Source organism: Coenobita brevimanus, chromosome 42 (assembly GCF_032717465.1).
Source record: "Coenobita brevimanus isolate Jiangsu-jjx chromosome 42, ASM3271746v2, whole genome shotgun sequence".
In the NCBI taxonomy this organism is placed as follows: Eukaryota; Metazoa; Arthropoda; class Malacostraca; order Decapoda; family Coenobitidae; genus Coenobita; species Coenobita brevimanus.
Window position 1 is genome coordinate 9579215 of NC_136995.1, and position 22472 is coordinate 9601686.

Genomic DNA, 22472 nt, shown 5'->3' on the forward strand with positions numbered 1-22472 from the left:
TCTTTGTAATAACAGACCAACCAAGATCCCAGTGGCCGTTAACTAAAGTCATCTCCACACATCCAGATTCGGAGGGGGTGCTGAGACCTGTTAATATTAAATGTAGGGGACATATCAACATAAAAAGAATGAATAAATTTCTGTCCATTCAATTAACAACTATCCCTGAGCTTGTGAATGGTGGAGAACAGTGGTCAAGATGCGCAACCTAGAAGGGCCACAGCACAGAGTTCACGAGACTTGTGGAGAGATCTTCTGGCTAGGGGTCACATTACTTGATACAAAGTATCATTCTTCCCCCGACCCCCAAACTGTGGAAACTATTTTCCCCCATATCGAGATATCTTGTGTTTGGCAGTAAAATGTGCAAGGTTAAAATAGCTCTCCTGGTAAAGGGAGCGGAAAATTCCAGAGAACTTTTATTGCTGGTTCAAGCAGTTTATTTATCTAATGATTTGCTTTAGTTTTTGGTCAATAATCCTTCATATTAATAAATTTAATGCTTGCATTTAACCTTTATGGACAAATATAATGCATGTGTATATATACTTGGAAGGTTATGATTATTCCACTGTACCTGACTGCGCATGCTCAGTGTGCTGACGTGGCAAATGGGATAAGGTATTATACCTTAATGTTCATAAAGTGAATATTTGATCTTATTCTTATTTGAAAGTAAGATTACCACCAAATTTAGTCACAGTTTGGACCCCCGACATATGTACCCTAGTGAAAGATTTATCACATTGGGAAGGGGTCGGGAGGAAAACTCTGTGGTACAGTAGCGAACTTTATTTTAGATATCTCAGACAATTTTGAAGAAACAAGATAGACACCATTTTAGAAATCGCATAAAAATCCTCAATCATTTTCATTTCATGGACAACCCGTAATTCCCAGTAGATTTTCCGTATATCAAGGAAACGATTTTTTTTATAAGGCAGATTAGCGTAACAGCCGGCTACACAAGAAGTAATGGTCTAAGGCTGCATGAGTAGCGCAGTAATATTTTTCGACCATTGCTTAGAGCAACCAGGTTTTGCCTTTTCAGAACAAATACTACCTTCTGTTTCTTTTTTTTTTCTTTTTTGGAAATTTTTGACTGAATCCGAGTCAGACTAATACAATACCCTAAATGACGAAAGAAACTCTGAATTTCTGATTTCCGATTCAAGTTGGAGGGCACCGAGAGGTTTAAAGTAATTTTTGTGAGTGAGCAAAATGCAAAGTCAGTATTAACCTGCCAGGTCCCAAGCCCCACACCTAAAATTAATACAACAGGATTAATGGTTTTAGGAAGTGCGAGGGAAAATTTTTGGTGTAATCTAGTAAGGTCTTTTTAGTATTTTCAGATCAGGCAAACAGAGGAAGATGAGCCACACGAGACAATATTCAGCATTGCCTGATTGCTCGCTCGCTTGCTCGAACACGTTCCACACTTTCAGTGTGGACAGCTATAACATGTTTCATTGTATTTAAGCAACTGTAATTAAATAATGTTTGGCATCTCTGAATCCTCTGAGGGAGGGAAAAACTCTATTGTAACTGTAATTAAATAATGTTTGAGGCAGGCCAGAGAAAGGGATGGGGGACTGAGTTATCCCCGTACCCTGAAGATTGGGTCTATGAATGTGCGTGGATGTAATACGATTGAGGCTAAAAGGGAGGAGATTGGGAGAATGTTTGTGAGAAGAAAGTTGGATATGTTAGCCTTGAGTGAAACGAAGATGAAAGCGAAGGGTGAGTCTATGTTTGGAAGTGTGAATGGAAGATTGTCAGGTGTTGATAGAGGAAGGGCAAGAGAAGGTGTGGCCTTGTTAGTGAGTTCTGAAGTACAGCAGTGTGTGACTGAATGGAAGGAGGTGTCATCGAGACTGATGTGGGTGAAAACGAAATTTGAATGTGAGTTGTGGGTGTTTGTGAGTGCATATGGGCCTGGTAGTGAAAGGGATGAAGAACAGAGGGAGTCTTTCTGGAATGATGTTGATGAGTGTCCGCAGAGTCTAGGAGTGACTGTGAATGTGGTAATGATGGGGAATCTGAATGTTAGAATGGGAAATGTAGCAGTTGAAGGTGTAATTGATATGAACGGTGTGCCTGGAAGAAATAAAAATGGGGAACGAATCATAGGGATGTGTCTTGAGCAAAAGATGGTGATTGGAAATACCCTGTTTGAGAAGAAAGATATTTATAAGCATATATGGGTGAGACAGGAGGGTGGAAGGGTTGTTGATAGAGCACTGATGGACTCTATGGTTGTGTCCAGGAATGTAATAGGAAAATTGTTGGATGTGAGAATTTTGAGAGGGGAGGGTGGAGGTATATCTGACCAATACCTGGCGGAGGGGAAGTTTAGAGTAGGTAAAGATGGGTGACAGAAAGAAGAGTTAGGTGTGGCAGGGAGGTTTTGAAAGTGAGTGAGTTGGATAAAAGAGAGAAAATGATAGCGTATCAGGAGAAATTGAAAGATGAGTGGAACGCAGTGAAAGATCAGGAAAATGGCAGAGTGGAGGAGGAATGGCATTTGCTTAAGAGTGCTGTGGTGGGGCATGCGGAAGAGGTATGTGGTGTGAGACGTGTGGGTAGTGGTGTAAGAAAAGGAAGTGAATGGTGGTGAGAGGAAATAAGTATGGCTGTGGCTGAGAAGGGACGTGCATATGAAGTGTGGATGCAGAGGAAGGATGAGGTGTCATATGAGAGATATAAGGAAAAGAGGAATAGGGCGAGAAGTGCTGTGCGTGATGCTAAAGTGGTAGCAGATAAGAGGTGGGGTAGGCGGTTGACTGAGAATTTTCAACAGAATAATATAATGTTTTGGAAGGAGGTGAAAAGGGTGTGAAAGGGAGAGTCTGGGAAGGAAAAGCGAGTAAAAGCAGAGGATGGAAGGATGTTAAATGAGATGGATGCAGTAAGGAAGAGATGGGCAGAGTATTTTGAAAGATTGTTAAATGCAGAGGAGCAAAAGGGTGGCTGAGACCGTGGGGGATGGAAGGTTGCAAGTAATAAATGTGTTGAGAGAGTTGAATGATTCTTTGATCAAGAAGGAGGAAGTGCAGGAGGCATTAAGGAGATGAAAAAAGGGAAAGCTGCAGGTATGGATGGGTGTGCTGTGGAATGCCTGAAGGGTGGTGGAGCGACTATTGTTAACTGATTAGTAAGACTGTTCAGTGTGTGCTATGTGAAAGGTATGGTGCCATTTGACTGGGCAAGTGCTTGTGTTCACCCGTTGTATAAAGGCAAGGGTTATAAGTATAAATGTACTAGCTTTAGGGGTATAAGTCTGTTGAGTGTTTTAGGTAAGGTGTATGGTAGAGTGTAAATTATGAGAGTTAGAGAGGGTACAGAGGGAGTGATTGGTGATGAGCAATGTGGCTTTAGGAGAGGGATGAGATGCGTGGATCAGGTGTTTGCTGTGAGACAAGTGTGTGAAAAGTATTTAGCGAAAGGTAAGGATGTGTTTTGGGCATTCATGGATTTAGAGAAAGCGTATGATAGAATTGATAGGGAGGCTTTGTAGACTGTTTTAAGGTTGTATGGACTTGATGGTAGGTTACTAAAAGGGGTGAAAAGTTTTTATGTAAATAGTAGAGAGTGTGTAAGAGTGGGAAATACTGTGAGTGATTGGTTTCCCGTGAGAGTGAAACTGCGACAGGGATGTGTTATGTCGCCTTGGTTATTTAATATTTATATGGATGGTGTTGTAAGGGAGGTGAATGCCACCAAATGTCATGTAGTGACAGGAGAGGTAAAGAATAGTATGGGACTATTTTTATTTGTCTTGGAAATATTAACAAGTCTCTCACACGGAACGAGTATAAGTCCCGGGTAGCTACCTCCCTGTCTCGCTATCTGTTTCTCTCTCTCAAATTGCCAAGCCCTTCTCCCGTCACCTGTCTCCTCTGAGGCCTGTCTACTTCTCTCTTGCCTCTTCTGTGGCTAATCTCCGTCTGAGCTCTCTTTCCTAAATTCTGGTGTAGCAGGGGTGTGTCACGTGTGTTCCTCGTGGATGGAAAGTTCCCGCAGCCTGTGTGTCAGCATGTGTGTATGTGTGTATATGGCCACTAGACGCTGTCGTGTGCCTATGAAGCATTCCTCTTGTCAGAGTGTGTAAGCATGTTTAGCACTGCTCGATTCTCGCAGACACAACACCTCTCATCATCTGACTCCCTGCTTCTATCTATCTATTTATCTATCTATCTATATAATATGTAGTTCTACAGAGGTCTGAGTCAGCTGAATGTTGATGGTAGAGAGTGGAATCTGAAGCAGCTGCTGTTTGCAAATGATACTGCACTGGTGGCTGATTCAGATGAGATTTTGAGACAGTTGGTAGAGGAGTTTGGAAGGGTGTGTGAAAGGAGGAAATTGAAAGTAAATGAGAATAATAGTAAAGTGATGAAGTGGATGAGATCGGTAGATGGTAGGAGGATGAATATAGTTTTGAATGGTGAGTTGTTTGAGGAGGTAGAGTGTTTTAAGTATTTAGGGTCACATGTTGCTGTGAATGGTAGAATAGATGCAGAAGTGAAGTTTAAAATGAAAGAAGTAGGAAAGGTGCTGGGAGGAATGAAAAAAGTGTTTAGATGTCGTTCGCTTAAAATGGATGTAAAGAGAAGGCTGTATGAGGGTGTTGTGGTACCGACTGTGTTAAATGGGTCTGAAACATGGAATATGGGAGTAGCAGAGAGGAAAAGTTTGAATGTAATGGAGATGAGGCGTCTGAGGAGTATGTGTTGAGTGACGCGTATGGATCGAGTGAGAAATGATAAAGTGCGAAGGAGAACTGGAGTTGTTCGGGAGATGGCTGATCGAGTTTAGCAGAGGGTGTTGAGATGGTCTGGGCATATGGAGAGAATGGATAATGAACGATAGGTGAAAATGATAACTAGATCTGATGTGAGAGGAGTACTGTAAGGCTGAGAGGGAGACCACGAATAGGATGGATGGACAGTGTGAAGAGAGCGTTGGATGTGAGAGGGATGACTGTTGAGCAAGGAAGAGTGGCTGTGAGTGTCAGAAATAAATGGAGAGAAAATGTGAATGAATAAGTGATGATGCAGCCCTGAGGGGATATTCTCCTGCATTTTGTCTGATCAGCTGATCAGGCCATGTGCGGATAAGGGGATGGGTCTATTATTATATGGCAGGGGTAAACCAGCTCTGCTGTCGGGCCCTGCTGTGGATATCAATGACTGTACTCCGCAATTGACCCTAGTGCGGTAGGGTGCGGTGAGGATCTGTCCCTTCTCCCCTTTGGGGCTAAAATGCTAATGAAAGTGTTTGAGTGTATGAGTAAATTGGGAGTGTGTCGTCCTGTCTCGGCTACCTCCCTTTCCTTGGGATAAACAGGCTAGGTATATACTGTAGATAGATAGATCTCTGAATCCTCTAAGGGAGGGAAATATGCCATTGCTCGGTCAGTTCTACAGCTGCTGTTGTAGACGGCCACTGTTCTTCTCCTAGAGGTATCAATAGTGGTGTTCCTCAGGGCTCTGTCCTAACACCAACTCTCTTCCCCTTGTTCATCAATGATATAAGCTGTACATCTAACCCTATCCACCCTTAAGCAGGTGACTCCACCTTTTACCTTTCCATTCGCTTCCCACAGCAACCATCTCAGTAGTTACTTCAACAAACAAGGGATGAGGCTATGGTCTACCTAATGTCTGACTTGGCTCATATATCTGATTGGGGTAAAAAGAATCCTGTTATTTTCAGTGCATCAAAAATTCAGTTCTTATATCTGTCAACCCGACAAAATCTTCCACAGGAGTACCCTCTAATTTTTAACAATATCCATGTCAATCCTGCATCATGTGTCAACATACTTAGGGTTTCATTTTCTCGGGATTTATCGTGGAAAAAACATATTACCTTTCTTGTAAAATCTGCTTCCATTGGGTGTGCTAAGCCGACTCTGTACCTTCTTTACCCCTGCACGGTTGTTGACTTTATACACGGGTTTCGTAGACTAAACTCTCATATATGGGATGGCTCCCCACACACAGTTCATTTCAACAGGGTGGAGTCAAAGGCTTATTGTCTCATTAACTCTCCTCCTCATACTAGCTCCCTTCAATTTCTGTCTCTTTGTCACATTGTTGCATCTTTACCTCTTTTCTATCGTTACTTGAATGGCCATTGCTCTTCTGAACTGTCTGGTTGCATCCCTCAAGCACTATAGCGGGCACGTAGCACCCGTGTACCAGCAAACTCTCATCCCTTTCTGTCCAACTCTCTAATGTAAGAGTTAACCGCTACTCCCAGCCCTTCATGCATGCAATAACTCAACTCAGGCATTGTCCCCCTTTGTTTTTCCTACTCTGCACAATCTCCAGCCTTTCAAACGCAGTGTGTCCAGGCATCTCGAGATGAATGAATCTTGAATTTGGCTGTTATTTTGTTTTCTTGGAATATTCATTTTGCAGCCCCCAGGCCTTTGGTTCCTTTTTTCTTGCATAAAAAAAAAAAAAAACGTTACTTATGTTTGTTCAAGGGGAACACTGTAAATATGTTGCACCAGGAAGCTTGGACAAACCTTTTCAAACCTAAGCAAGGCCGTTTGACCGTCGTCATCTGTCATTCGGGCACTATCTACTTATGTATCCTTAGAGATCTGGCCAAACTGAGGGGAACTAGCTAGGATATGAAGAGAGAGAATAGGTGAGTTAGGGTTAGTTATACCCACTTATCTAAAGAGACTCCTTTTACTTTAACTTGGTGTTAATAGAAGAATAACTTGAAACTAAATTTTTAATTCTGACTATATATATATATATATATATATATATATATATATATATATATATATATATATATATATATATATATATATATATACTGTATGTCATCATCATCATCATCATCATCATTAGCCGTTTGAGTGTCCACTGAGAACCAGCCTATCTCAATGGAAGTGGGGATGATACAGCCTATATACTGTATCTCTACCAGGTGGCTTGGGCTATCTGGTAGAGATTGTATGTAGGGATGAGAAGTGCTTGTAAGTGTGACTGTAGTGTTGGAGTGGTTTTGGATGTGTGTGAAGTCTGTGAACCAAGAATTGGCCTGCGTAAGCTGACTGAGTGCAAGCATACTTTACGAGTATAGTACGCGACACTGGTTCAACCACAGCACCCCTTATGTCCGCCAAAGCAGTAAGTGGCCGGAAGAACGCTCCCAAAGTTTATTTCCCTGGCGGGGCGTGAACCCTTGTTCTCCCATGTACGAAAATGCACACTCTACTACCACAGATTTACATATACTGTATATATATATATATATATATATATATATATATATATATATATATATATATTTATCTCATCTCATCTCATCTCAACAGCCGTTTGTGTGTCCACTGCAGGACCGGCCTATCCTGACCGAAGTAGGGACGATACAGTCAATGTATCTCTACCAAGTGGCTTAGGCTGTCTGGCAGAGATTGTATGTAGGGTGAGAAGTGCTTGTAAATGTAACTATAGTGTTGGAGTGGCTTTGGATGTGTGTGTAGTCTGTGAACCAAGTGTAATCGGCCTGCGCAAGCCGACTGGGCGCAAGCATACTTTATGGTATGCGACACTGGTTCAACCACAGCACCCCATGTGTCCGCCAATCCAGTATATGGCCTGAAGAACACTCCCAAAGTTTATTACCCTGGCGGGGCGCGAACCCTCGTTCTTCAGTGTGCGAAAACGCACACTTTACCACTATACCACAGAGGCTCCATGTATATATGTATATAGATAGATAGATACAATATATATATATATATATATATATAGTTAGATATATATATGGTTAGATATATATATATATATATATATATATAAATCTATATATATATATAAATCTATATATATATATATAAATCTATATAGATATATATATATATGTATATATATATATATATATATATATATATATATATATATATATATATATATATATATATATATATATATATATATATATATATATATATATATATATATATATATATATATATATATATATATATATATATATATATATATATATATATATATATTGCCAGACGCCTTTATCCCGTACGGAGTGGCCACAAATAAATCGCCTCCACGTGACCCTGTCCCCCGCCATTTCACTGTCCTGCTCCCAACTCACACTCCCCTCCCTCATATACCTCTCCACTCCATCCCTCGATCTCATCCTCGGCATCCCCCTCCCTCTCCCCTTTTCCACCTCACTCACATACACTCTCTTCGTCTCTCACCCTCCATCCTCTCCACATGGCCAAACCACCTCAGTGTGTTCCTCCTAACGCTTCCTATCACATCCACATCCACACCACAACGCTCCTTTATATCCTCATTTGTCAGCCTGTCTCTCCATGTGACTCCACAGGCTCCTCTTAAATAACTCACTTCCACTGCTCTCACTCTTGACTTGTGTCCTTCCAACAACGTCCAAGCTTCACTTCCATACGTTAGAGTTGGTATGACAATACTTTCATGTATTAACTTCTTCACTTCCATGCTCACTTCATTGTCTCTTATCACTGCTTTCAAGGAACCAGGAACCTTTCTTCCTTGTTGTACCTTTTCAAGCACTTCACCCTCCAAACTTCCATCCTTACACATGACACTCCCCAAGTACTTAAACGTACTCATATTTTCCATTTCCTCACCATCCAACCTCACTGTACATTCACTGACTTCACCTCTCTCAAAGACCATCACTTTACTCTTCCCTACAATCACCTTTAGATTCCGTTTCTTACACACTCTCCCAAACTCATCCACCAAGCTTTGCAGCTCCCCTTCATCTTCACTTAACAATGCAGTATTATCTGCAAACAACGGTACAGGGAGTTTCCAAACACTACCATCTCTCATTAGGGCCACTCCAACATCCACTGCCCTACATTGTACCTCTTTTATTACCCCATCCCTGTACAGACTGAACAACCATGGAGACATGACACATCCTTGTTTCAACCAAACCTTCAAAGAGAAAAATTCACTCAGTTCACCATCCACACACACTGCAGCCTAAGCACCATCATACATACTCTTCACAACATTCAACAACTTCTCGTCAACTCCAAATATTCTTAATACTTTCCACGTTCCTTGTCTATCCACCCTGTCATATGTTTTCTCCAAATTCATGGAGGCCTCATACAACTTCTTCCCTTTCTCTAGAAACTTTTCCACTAAAGATCTAAGAATGAATATCTGATTTACACAACCTCTTCCCTTCCTAAAGCCTCCCTGTTCTTCTCCAACTAATTCCCCTGTTATTCCCCTCACTCTTTCAATAAGTATCCTACAATACACTTTTCCTATTGCACTAAGAAGACAAATGACCCTATGATTACCACACTCTTCTTTTTCCCCTTTTCCTTTGTACAAGGGAATAATTAGACCTGACCTCCAATCCTCCGGGACTCTACCTTTCTCCCAGGCCAGTCTGCACATCTTCCACATCCAATCTACTAATATCTCTCCCCCCACTCTTCAGCATTTCACCACACACTTCATCAATGCCTGGGGGTTTCCCCAATTTGACTTTCTTCATTGCTTCCACAACTACTGTCCTACTGATTTCTTCCTGTCTTCTCACCTCCCTTCTTCTCCTAGCCAATCCCCAGCCACTTATACTCGCATTACTTCCATTCTCTATGTTCAACAATTCCTTAAAGTATTCTCTCCATATGCATACTTTTTCTCCCTTCTCCACTAGTAATCTACCATTTTTATCTTTCACTCCCCTACTAACTTCACTGCCACCCTGTTTTACTCTCTTCACCTCTTTCCAGAACATTTTCTTACAGTCCCTCCACTTTACACTCAAATTCCTTCCAAATTCCTCATTTACTCTCTTCTTACTCTGTCTTACTAATCTTTTCACATCTCTCTTCCTACCTACATATAACTCTCTCTTCCGCCTCTCAACTTCTTCCACGCCCCTATTTCTCATCCATTCCCTGTATGCTTTCTTCTTTTGTGCCACAGCCTGTCTCACATCTTCATTCCATCATGCTGTTCCTTGCACCCCCTTCCGTCTTCTCTTCACCCCACACACCACCTCACATGCTGCACATATTTCATCTGAGTATATTTTGCACACACCTTCCACGTCTCCCATCTGCTCCAATTCATATTTGCCCAATCGTTCCTCGACTTCTCTCTTATATTCTGCCTTTTTCTCATCCTCTTGTAACCTTTCCACTCTCCTTGCAACTACTCCTTCTTCCCGTCCTTCCTTTCTTCTATTTCTCCATGATTACTTCGATCTCGATTCTGGCCACCACCAAGTAATGGTCAGAAAGTCCACTCAAGCAACCTCTATAAGCTCTTGGCTCCATTACACATCTTCACATCCTCATCCACACACACATAATCAATCATTGCCTTCCTTTCTTTCAGTTCACCACCCACCCTTCTCATCACTCTTCATGTATACATGTGGATCATTTTGTTCCTGAAGAGGGGATTGGCTATCACCAACCCCCTCCCGGCACAAATGTCCACTAACACACTGACATTCTCATCCTTCTAAGCAGGCACACCCCACTCACCAACTATTCCATCCACCTTCACATTCCCTACTTCACCATTCATTTCACTAAACAAAAACACTCTCATTCCTTCCAAACTTTTTCATGCACACTTCCACATTTGTCCAGAACTCTTCTCTCACTCTGCTTGCATGATCTTGCATTGGCGCATACACCCACACAATCGCCCACATTTGTATCTTACCCACACAATTCTTGAGCCAACTGATCCATACTCTCTTATGTTCTTCTTCAATCTTCTACTCACAACAATTCAAACTCCTTCTTTTGCCCTCTCATTCTCACCTACTCCTGCACATATACCCCATCCATACTCCCATTCTCTCACACTTCCTCCTCTCCAATTAGTTTCAGTTATTTCATATACATCCACTTTCGCACCCTCAAGCACCTGGATAATCTCTCTCTTTCAGCTCATCATTTTCACCCCTTACATTCCACGTCGCGATCCGTTCCATGTCCTTTGTTCGGTCCTTGGTCATCATCTTTTGGTCAGTTCTTGTCCGAGGCTTCTTGTTCGCTTTTTAGTTAGCTGTTTTCCGGGGAGGGGCACTAACCCTCCGCCAACCCTTTTATTCGCCTCATACGACAAGCAGGGATACTGGGGGAGTATTCTTGAAACACTCCTACACACACACACGCACACACACACACACACACACACACACATATATATATATATATATATATATATATATATATATATATAGCCCGACGCCCTAATCCCGCAAAGGGTGGCCGCAGACAAAACGCCTCCAAGTCGCTCTTTCACCCACCATTTGACTACCTTACCCCCAACTCACCCCCCCCCTCCCTCATATACCTCTCAGCTCCATCCCTCCACCCCATCCTCGGTCTACCTCACCCTCTCCCTCCTTCCACCTCCTACATACACCCTCTTGGTCAGTCTTTCATTCTCCATTCTCTCCACATGTCCAAACCACCTCAATATAATTCTCCTAATCTTCTCAACCACATCCACATCCACCCCACAATATAGATATCCAAGTCAACCAAGTCAAACGTGAGGTGAGTGGAAATGTGCCGAAAGGAACATACGAAGTTTACTTTGAGAAGAAGACAGACAATGGTGGAAGTCAAAGTGTGTCGCGGTGTTGATGTGGATGTCCTGGAGAGTACCAGGTTAAAGATGATTTGGTAATAAATGTAGAGGGACTGGTAAATGAGATATTCAACAGGAAAGGAAAGTGTATGCAAGTAAAGTGGAAAGGGAGAGGGAAGGAAAAGTCAGAGGCAGAGATGGAGACACTGAGTGGAAAGGTACGCCAATGAGCGTGATGTGAGTTGTAGGGAAAGTTGACGGACGGTGGAGGACAGGAGAACACGGAGGCGACTTTTTAATGTGGCCACCACCTCTAGGATTCTCATCTGGTCATACATGGAATGAGTTCCTGTTCACACGCTGTGGACCAGAAACCAGGCATCAAACTTCGTCCGTACGCTGGTATGTTTCACAATGCCGTTGCAAATTAATAACGTTTACACAAGGAAATTTCGTTCATTGTGGGGTTCAGGAGTTTCATCCTTCCAGAACTTGTTTCATTTCAGGATATGGATATACTGCATATACAGTCCTTTAAGCTTTATTATATTATGTTGAATACTGGTACTGTGATGATAGATATCACATACTGGAAAAGATGATTTTTTCTAGGTACGGAACAGGGTGAAAAAAGTTCATTCGAAAACAAGAAACTACCATGGATAAGCTATTTTCGTTATCAAACAGATAACAGAGGGAGACTTTGGTAGCAGAGTGGATATGATATTTTCATTATCATGCAGGTAATGGAGCGAGACGTTGGTAATAGAGTGGCGCCCAAAGGAAGAGTGAGAGGGGAGGTAGGCCGGTGTATGTAGTTGATTTTCGTGCAGGAAGGAATAGGCCAGGCTAGCAACCATTAGGTCAGATTGGAAATAGCGAAGAGGAACCTTTGTCTTGCAATGGTCTAGCACATGGTGATTTTTTTTAATGGCCTATCACACAGGCTGGAGAGCCTATTCCTCGATCTAGAAGTTAACTCTGAGACACCAACAGAAGACTTGCTCTCAATGGCCCTCACACGTCACCTGACATCTATTCCGCACTACCACTGAGCTGGCCTATTTTAGCTGCCGTCTATTGCCTATCTCTCGATCATTTTTATTGAATATAATTGTTTTTTTGTTTTTTTTCAGTTATATAGGCCAGTTTCGTCTACTCCTTTTATTCCTCCAAGTAATTCGTAATATGCAGTCCATTCCTTTCCAAATGCTTTAAGCTTTAATAGATACTAATACTCACGTTCCACCAGCAGAGCTCTGATGAGCCAGCTGGCCTTGAACACCCGGCCACTGCCTGCCCCGGGTAGTCCCCACCTGTGACTCAGCCAGTTCATGAGAGCGCCAACAACAGTAGTCAAAACCAGCAGCACCAACAACCCCATCCAGACCTGAACAATATGCTTAATTACACATTAGCTTTACTTCTTCCCCTCATTTTTGGCCAGTATTGAGTGTCAGGAAACTAGGAATGGAATATATTATTTTCTCAACGTTAAGTAAATCTGGTATCTTGCTTCATAAGCAACCCCCTATAAAGGTAATTTTACTCACCTCAAAAGGAAAAGGTTTTGCAAAGCCGGCAAGATCTTTTTCTAATCTTGGACGTGGCATTATTATTCCAAAGTTGTCAACATAGAGAACATCTGAGTAGTCAACGACCTGCGACCTTGCGTATGTGACGCTGAAAGGACCCAAGGCCATGTCCACTTCCTGACAATAAAAGAAAAACCAAAGTGAGGATAAAATGAGAAAAACTACTCATCATCGTCAGTTATTTTTGTATTAATAAGCTGCAAGTTAAAATATTTCCGTGAGATTTCATTTAATAAAATGTGTGTGTGTGTGTGTGTGTGTGTGTGTGTGTGTGTGTGTGTGTGTGTGTGTGTAAAAATCTGTCTTACCTAGTATACCAAATAAAGTACGTGGGCTAAATGAGAATGGTTTTATTTTGTCCAACGTATGTGAGGAGGCAAAGATCGTTGTGTTAAATAATGTAAAGATAGGAGCTACACATTATATTAGCAGCAAGACCTATAGAAAGGGCAGCGAGTGGACATACGCATTAGACATTTGTGTTTTGAGTCCTTCAGTGCTTTTTAGGGTGACGGAGTTTTTGGTGCTTCAGAGAGAGTCGTTACCCTCGGACCATGTGCCAGATGCCATGACGTTGACCTTACCCGGAGTTGATATGAAGAGTCTGTGTTCGCGTGCTCGTCTCTTGGGTGATTAAGCTACACTGCACAATGAAGCTGGTCGGAGTAGGCATGTTAGGAAACCTATTCATTGAAGGGCTATTGATGAAGAAGTTATTTTGAATAATCTACAGGTAGTAGATTTACCCTGTGAGACAGAGCAAGTTGAGGGTGTGATCAAAGCTGTATCGACAATTTGTATGAGTGTGCGTACGCGAGTAGGCGAGAGACTCGAGTGATGTGTACAGATTCTAACGCAGGCAGAGGGGAGACACTGCTTGAGAATAAGGATGACTTGAAATTATGGAGAGCCATAAATTGGCAAGGTAAATACGGTGATGATATGAACACTGGCTGTTGCCCATCGGACAAAAAATTCGAATTCAAGCACTTTTATGAAAGTAATTTTAGCTCTCCCGACACTGAGAGTCTGGTTGGACATGAATTTAATGCTAATGTTTATATACCTATCCTAGATGTATCGATTTCACCAGCTGAGGTAAAGCAACATATAAAGCTATTGAAATCAGACAAGGCTTCAGGGCCTGAAGGTGTACCCTCCGGGATATTAAAAGATTTGCCTGCCCAGTGGATTATTATTTTATCAAATATCTTTAATGCTTCATGTCAGGTACCTATCCTCCCATATGATCAAAGGCTAAGTTGGTACCCATATTAAAGAAAGGCGATAGAAAGGATGTTAGGAATTATAGAGAGTTAAGTACAATATACATTATAGCAGAGATATACGACATGATTCTGTGCTCAAGGCTGAAGCACTGGTTTAAACCTTATCGGGAACAGCCGGGCAGTCAGGAGAAAAGAGGATGTATAGAACACATTGTGTCATTACGGTTATCATGTGACATGGCAGGATGGAAGACGTTCAAGTTGTTTGTGACATTTGTGGACTTTTCGCAGGCATATGACAGGGTCCCAAGACATATATTATTTAGAGTGTGCAGCGCTTAGGTTGGGAATCATTAAGGTTGTGAGCCTTGGTTGCTATCTGTACCCTGACAGAGAATTTGTTTGGGACAGCTGTGGTATTAATAACTATAGGGGTAAGACAGGGATCCCCCACTTCATGTTTGTTGTTTATTTTGTATGTTGATGAACTGATAAGGATTATTAAAGAAGGTTGTGAGGTGGATGGATTTATACAATGGTTACCTATTCTGGCGTTAATGGATGATACTGTTTTATCTTCGACATCAAGATGTAACATGTTGAAAAAGGTGGATTTACTCCAACGTTACTGTACTGTACATTAACCGATCTAAGACTAAGTTTTTTGTGAGAAATGGTGGCGAGGGTGATTCGGAGGCTTTAGTAGTGGGCGAGTTGAGGGTGGAGAACTGCCAGATGTATGTGTACATGTGTACCTGGTCTCATCTTTCACGAGTAATGGTACCACGTCGTCTGCCGTAAAGGCTCACGCGAACATCAAAATGTCTCATGTCTTAAATTTTGTGTCAATTGTAAACAAAAATAATGGTGTGCCTTTTATGGTGAAAAAACGAGTTTTTGAGGCTGCGTTGTTGTCATCATTTGTGTATGGATGTAAGTCTTGGATAGGGGGTGACTTGAAACCTATGATAAAGTTGTACAATTGATGTCTGAAAAAATTATTAGGAGTGCGGAAATCTACCTGTAACGCTGTTTGTTATGTGGAATCTGGATATTCACCTTTGCAAGATCTAATTATAGACAACACAATTTTTTTCGCTCTCTGTGGCAGGAAACATCAATGTTTGGCGATGATCCACTGGCTCTTGAGATGAACTTGGTACAAAATTCTGCGACGTGTACGGGTGGAACAGTGAGGGATTTTGTAAGTGAAGATGTAATACCGACGAATGATGTAATGCAGAGGGTTATCGACAGGATAAGAAAAGCGACTCTTCTAGAAGAGTGACTTACATGTATATTAATCCAGGAATGTCTGTCCATTGTGTGTATAGAGAGAGGCATTTAATCAAATAAAACCATAGAATGTCTTTACCTAGTTTCAAGTCAGTGGACATTCGTTAGCATGTGAAACAGGTAGATGAAACAGGCGGGGTAAAGGACGCCTGCCGCTTATGAAGGAGTGATAATGCCTGTCAACTCTAACGTTGGAAAGTCGGACAGAAAATTGGGTTAGGGTATGTCAGACGACTGTTTCACACTAACAGTCCCAATGATACTTGTCAAGACTAGACTATATCATCTTGCACTAGCAAGAATGAAGTGAAAAATAGTTATTATTGTGAAAGTAATAATTGTTTCCAAACACTGCAGACCTAGATGTTCTTACTGACCAAGCTAGAATAGTCTATGATCTAGCTAGAACTGTCTAGTTGTATCACACACACACACACACACACACAAAGGAAGGAATACAGTATCCTCTTGATACACATAAAGACCGCAATCTCGCACGCTGCCTGGCCCCTGAGCTGCATTTAGGGTACAATTTTTCAACTTTCGCCAAGGTAAATTTTGGTCTTATAGGTTTCGAGTACTTGATTTTACACACCAGAAAATGTATATTTCACTCTCATATGTCTAATAGTTACCGAATCATCGACTGTCAAAGAACGTCAAAAATAAAAATTGTTACCCCTCACGTATATAGAGAGAGGAAAAAAAGGCACCAAAGCAAATTTTAGTGTCATAGATTTGAAAAGCTTGATTTTTCACACCAGAAAATTTATATTTCACTCATATGTCTAACGGTTACCACACTGCTGACCATCAAAAATAAAAAAAAAGCCACGCCTCACTACGAGCGAGAATGAGGGGGGGATAGCGAGGTGGATGGAGTGTGGGGAGGGGGGCATCAGGAGGGGAGGGGGGAAGTGAGGAAATATTCCTGCCTCACACAGCCAGTACGGTCTAATAAGGGTACAGGGGGTGATTTGGGCGGGAGGCATTGAGTACACGGCCCAGTGGAGCAGAGGGAGGTGAAGTGGAGGGGGGAGGGGAACTCTCCCCAGCTGCGTCTAGGAGGACCAATCAGGCCAGACAGCAACAGATATTGTACTTTTCATTGGCTAGGCGCCATATACGTCATCAAGGAGGCCGGGATACCTTCGTCCAGTTTTGGGCAGCTTGTGTACGATCGGTGATGATAGGACTACACGTACCAAGGCCTGAACACATCGACAGATGATCATAGGACTTTAAAATCCTCAACACTGGTGGAGGTGTGACTAATAATGAAAGCACCACAGGTGTTGCGAGACGTGCTGGCCAGACAGGAGATAAAAAGAACTAGGGAAGGAAGTAGATGATGGAAAACTGAGTAACCTGCAATGGACAAGGTGAGCTTAACCCAGTGTATGTAGGCATGATTTAATGGAGAGGAGAAAATCTGAAAAACATTTACAGTATACCAGTGAACAAGCCAACATTTATTCTGTCCTTAATGACCACCGAGAGAAGGTGGAAAAGCACCTTACCCGTATCCCTGAGTGCCTTGGAGAGTGATCCAACATACTTGACCTCCTCCTTACAACTAATCCTTCTGCTTATGCTGTTAATCTTTTCTCTCCATTGGGCACCTCAGATCACAGCCTTAACACCCTAATCTGTCCTATTGCTCCAGTAGGGCCTGCGGACCCTCCCAAGAAACAGCAGCTATGAAACTTTGGAGCTGCTGATTGTGAGGCCCTCAGGCAGTACTTCATCAATTTTCCCTAGAAAGATTATTGCTTCCATGGCCGAATCCCTCTCAGTCTGCCTTGTGCATTACAGAGGTTATTCTCTCAGGCATGGAAGCATATATTCGTTTCTCAAATCCTTTGACTAATGCAAAAAAAAAAACATGGTTTAATCACGCTTGTTCTAATGCTGTAAACAACAAAGAGAAGGCCTACTTAAGGTACCAAAGCCAACCCACCCTGAATCTTACCTCATTTATGATTCTTTCAGAATCATGCTAAGTCTATTCTTTGCTCTGCTAAAAAGTAATTTCATTCGTACTAAATGCTTTGACCTCTCCAACTCCAATTCTTCACTCTCCTTCTGGCACCTTGCCAAAAATCTTTCTAACAACTTTACCTCATCATCCTTCCCTTCTCTTTTCTACTGTGATATCTCTGTAGCTATTTCTTCTACTGATAAAGCATATTTCTTCCCTTAGACTTTCTCCTCCAATTTCACCTTAGATGATTCCGGTGTTGTTCCTCCATCACTTCCCCCCCTCTGACTCCCTCATGGCTAACATTAAAATTTCTTCAACTGATGCATTTTCTGCCATCACTGGCTGCAATAATAAAAAGGCATATGGGCCTGATGGGATCCCTCCTCTTGTTCTCAAGATCTGTGCTTCAGTGCTTATATCCTGCCTAGGTAAACGCTTTCTCCTTTGTCAGTGAACTTGTACCTTTCCTTCTTTCTGGAAGTTTGCTCTCATGCAGCCAGTCCCAAAGAAGGGTGACCATTCTCAACCCTCTAACTATCGCCCTATTGCTTTAACATCCTGTGTCTCAAAAGTTTTCGAGTCTATTCTTAACAGAAAAATTTTAAGGCATCTTTCCTATCACAGCCTTCTCTCTGATTGTCAGTATGGGTCAGTCAGCGATGCTCCACTGACGATGTCTCACCTACCTTTCAGATTCCTGGTCATCCTCCTTTCGGGACTTTGACATCTCAAAGGCTTTCTATCGAGACTGACATAAATCTTTAATTTCCAAATTGCCATCTTACGGTTTCTGTCCTATCTGTGCCTTCATCTACAGCTTCCTTTCTTGTCATTCTATAGCTGCTGTTGTAGACCGCCACCGTTCTTCTCCTGGAGCTATCAATAGTGGTGTTCCTCAGGGCTCTGGCCTATCACCAACACTCTTCCATTTATTCATAAATGACCTTCTAAGCTGTATATCTAATCCTACCCACTCATACACTGATGATTCCACCCTTCACTCTTTCATTTGGTTCCCACAACGTCCATTTCAGCAGTTACTTCAACAAACAAGGGATGAGGCTATGGCACACCTAACGGCTGACCTGGCTCGTATCTCTGACTGGGGTAAAAGTAATCCTATTGTTCTTAATACATTGAAGAGTTAGTTCTTACACCTATCAACTCGACAAAATCTCCTGCGGGAGTATCCACTAATGTTTAATAACATCTAGCTCAATCCTGCATCATCCTTAAACATTCTTGGGGTATCATTCTGTCGGAATCAATCATGGAATGATCACATTACATCACTTGTAAAATCTGCTTCGAAGTGATCAGGTGTGCTAAGCCGACTCCATACCTTCTTAACCGCTGCCCAGTTACTGACTTTATACACAGGTTTTATTCGCCCCTGTGTAGAGTACAACTCTAATGTGTGGGGAGGCTTCCCACATACAGCTCTTGTCAACAGGGTGGAGTCAAAGGCTTTTCGTCTCATTAACTCTCCTCCTATTTCTGCCTCACTTCAACCTCTGTCTCTTCGCCGCACTGTTGCATCTGTAACTCCTTTCTATCCCTACTTTAATGGTTACTGCTCCCCTGAACTGTCTGCTTGCATCCTTCCACCTCTACGACGAGCGCGTTGCACCCGTCTAGCAACTATCTCTCATCCCTCTTCTGTTCAACTTTCTAATGCAAGAGTTACCAGTTACTTCCAGTCCTTTATTTAGGCAACAGATCATCTCTGGAATAGTCTACCTCTGTCTGTATTTCCTACTTTCTATGATCTCTAGTTTTTCAAACGCTGTGTGTCCAGGCATCTCGAAATGAACGGATCTTGAATTTGGCTCTCTTTTGTATTATTTTTGTTTTTGTCTTGGAAGAAACGGTTTGTGAGAATCTTTTTATCACTATCCGCCATGTAAAAATGTGAAGACAGACAGATATAGCAACTGCTAGACCTCTCTTACTTGCAGGTGCTGTCCCAGGTTCACTGAACAAGCTTGGTTGACAAGGGCTTTCTCATCTGTTAGGAAGGCGCACTGTCAGCTCTGCCTTACCAATCTGTTTCTGTATATAACTTTCTTGTGTGTGTGTGTGTGTGTGTGTGTGTGTGTGTGTGTGTGTGTGTGTGTGTGTGTGTGTGTGTGTGTGTGTGTGTGTGTGTGTGTGTGTGTGTGTGTGTGTGTGTGTTTACACGAACTATGTCGACATTAATATGCAAAAAGTAATACAGAAGCAAAATAAATAGCTACAGATGATTTGTTGAGAGGCCACAAAACCAGCGACAATAAAGGTCAAGGAAAAGAGATAATGAGGAGTGTGGTACTGTACTCACCTCACGCTGACACATTCCAATCATGCCGGAGGTCGACCCGTTAGGGAGAATTCGACCCCATTCCTTGTCAGGGGGACGCACCACCGAGTACCTGATTCAGTATATATGTCAGGCTACCATATTTTTAATACCTGTAAGCCACAGTTTAGGATCACCCTCTACCCTCATCTTCAGCTGGAGGGAAGTCATAGTCAAGGATTCACATCGAAGGAACATCTTACATCCAATTTTAAGGTGGTAAGTTGAAGCTATGTTAAGCTACATTAGTAAAGTTCGCGATGACACTTTCTCAATAAGTCTAGGAAAACTTCAAACAGCCTTCATTTGATATGGACTCCCTCCCCTCCAGCCAAGGATATCAACAGTGGGTGAGCAAAATTTAAGGCTCCCGTCTGTACTGGTGAATATAACACGCAAATCTCAATAATATACCACATAGAGAAAATTCAGGCAAGTTAAAACTAACAATCATATTTTAAACCACAGTTTGTGAAGATGTAGGAAAATTCCCACTTTCTGGCGGTCATCTAGGAAAGTCCTAGCCTATAGCAAAACATGACTGACTTCTCTGACTTGCAGCTGATTACATTATGTAATGGGGCATACAGACTAACCACACCCAAAACTCACAGCTCATCCAGATTGACCTTCAGAATTTGGTGGCACTGCATACACCATCACCGTCTCAGACATGGAGGTAGGAAAGAGATGGAGACGACCTCATGACCTGACTGTGAAGCCGCCGGTATGTCATAGACGCTTTCAAAATGGCGGATACCCAGGTGACAGTCCACGCCTACCACCTTTATTACTACCTCCAGGACACTCCTGCCCATAATGATGGTATTGTTTATTGATTACACTTATTGATTCGTTAGATTTATTTCGTAAATAACTAATACTGTATTTTATTTATATTTTCCTGCATACTAAATGGATACAGAAACCAATTTAGAGACAATTCAAGCTTTCATTACACCCGAATGCAACACAATTGGTAGGCATTTTATGCATGTAGCAGAGAGCTATGCACACTACCTCTCACTTTCATAGCTGAACTAGAAATGAGTCTACTGTGACCATTCCACACAGTGGAAATCCAGGTGGAAGGTGACCAACGTCTGGCAGGTGTTTGTCCCAGGGAATAGTCAGGGCAGGCTGCCACCTGGGTATCCGCCATATTGAAGGCGTCTGGATGACAGATCAGTGGCTTCACCTCACCCTCCGGGATTAGCGAGCCATGCCGACTCCACCTCTTTCCTACCTCCATGGTCAAAATATAACAGTAATAACAAGACAGGCAAAATATGTCAATGAATTTAAAACTGACACAACTTACATAATATCAATATTAATATTCGGCACACAAATTATATGACTTACGTAAAGTTCAGCTTAGAGGCGAAGATGTCCATAAATTCGAGAAGTATTCCTGATGCTTGCACAGTTCCATCATCCAGCTCTTGTATCATCACCCATGGCACCCACACTTCCCCGGCCACCTTCAGATGCCTGCCATTCAGGGCCATACCGTCACACAGCTCTCCTCTGTTGTCTCCTCTCCCTGTGCAGTGTGCTACCGGTACAGTACTTTTTTTTTTTTTATCTAGTGGAACTGGACCGTGATAAACGAACGAACAATCAATTCCCTGCCATAACTAGGATTTATTCTATACAGCACAAAAGACATCGGGATGACTCTGCACTCCTTTTTCATTGTCCTTTCTATATAGAAATAGTTAATGTGTTATTCTCGTAACTTAAAATCTCTTTTTGAAGGAACAAAAGCCACGGTAAATTCTACATTCTCCCTGTTTTTCCTGCGGAAATAAATTAATAGCAGTTATGACAGTAATGGACCGTGGGAGACTGGAATACTAAGGACCTCTTCACACAGATAAATTCGGACTTACTGTCAAAATGATTGCTGGACTGAGATCTCCCCGTTTCAGAAGATCACCCACTGGGCTTTCTTAACATTACATAATAATCCATGTGTCAGCAACATACTGTATATTATGCCTAGAACTTCCCCACGAAACAGGTTGCTCTCATTCCAGATCTGAATCCTACCATCACGAACGGACAATTGTCGTCGGATTATGTACAATTTCTCAGTACAACCATAGCCTGTGCCTTCAGTATGACTATACTTGATTGTCATCTAAGCTGCAAGAGATTAGTTAGGTTAGAAAAATGCGATATCTGCTTCATTTGATGAAAGATAAACTTAAAATCAGTTTAATTTCCTTATTGTGATAGTCTTTGGCAGGTTGGACCAGGCGAGTGAAGAATATTAGCGTTTTGGTCCTCCTGCAAAAACAGATCTTAGTTATGAGAGAAAATTGCCCTAAAGAAAAATGTGTTGCAGGAAGGGCAAGGAAAGTGAGGTATATTCTCATATCTCTTCCTCTTCCTGCA

At 42.0% G+C, this 22472-nt stretch overlaps 1 protein-coding gene across 1 annotated transcript in view; it reads right to left on the minus strand.

Moving 5' to 3' along the window:
* LOC145397596 (putative glutamate receptor) overlaps positions 1-21580 on the minus strand; it is a 561045-nt gene extending 539465 nt beyond the window's left edge. Inside the window, exons 1-4 of the mRNA XM_080270640.1 lie at positions 21435-21580; positions 20052-20142; positions 13181-13339; positions 12870-13017 (exon numbers count right to left, since the gene is read on the minus strand). Coding sequence (XP_080126766.1) covers positions 12870-13017; positions 13181-13339; positions 20052-20142; positions 21435-21580 — 544 coding nt within the window. The remainder of the gene's footprint in view (positions 1-12869; positions 13018-13180; positions 13340-20051; positions 20143-21434) is intronic.
* Between the last annotated feature and the right edge of the window lie 892 nt (positions 21581-22472).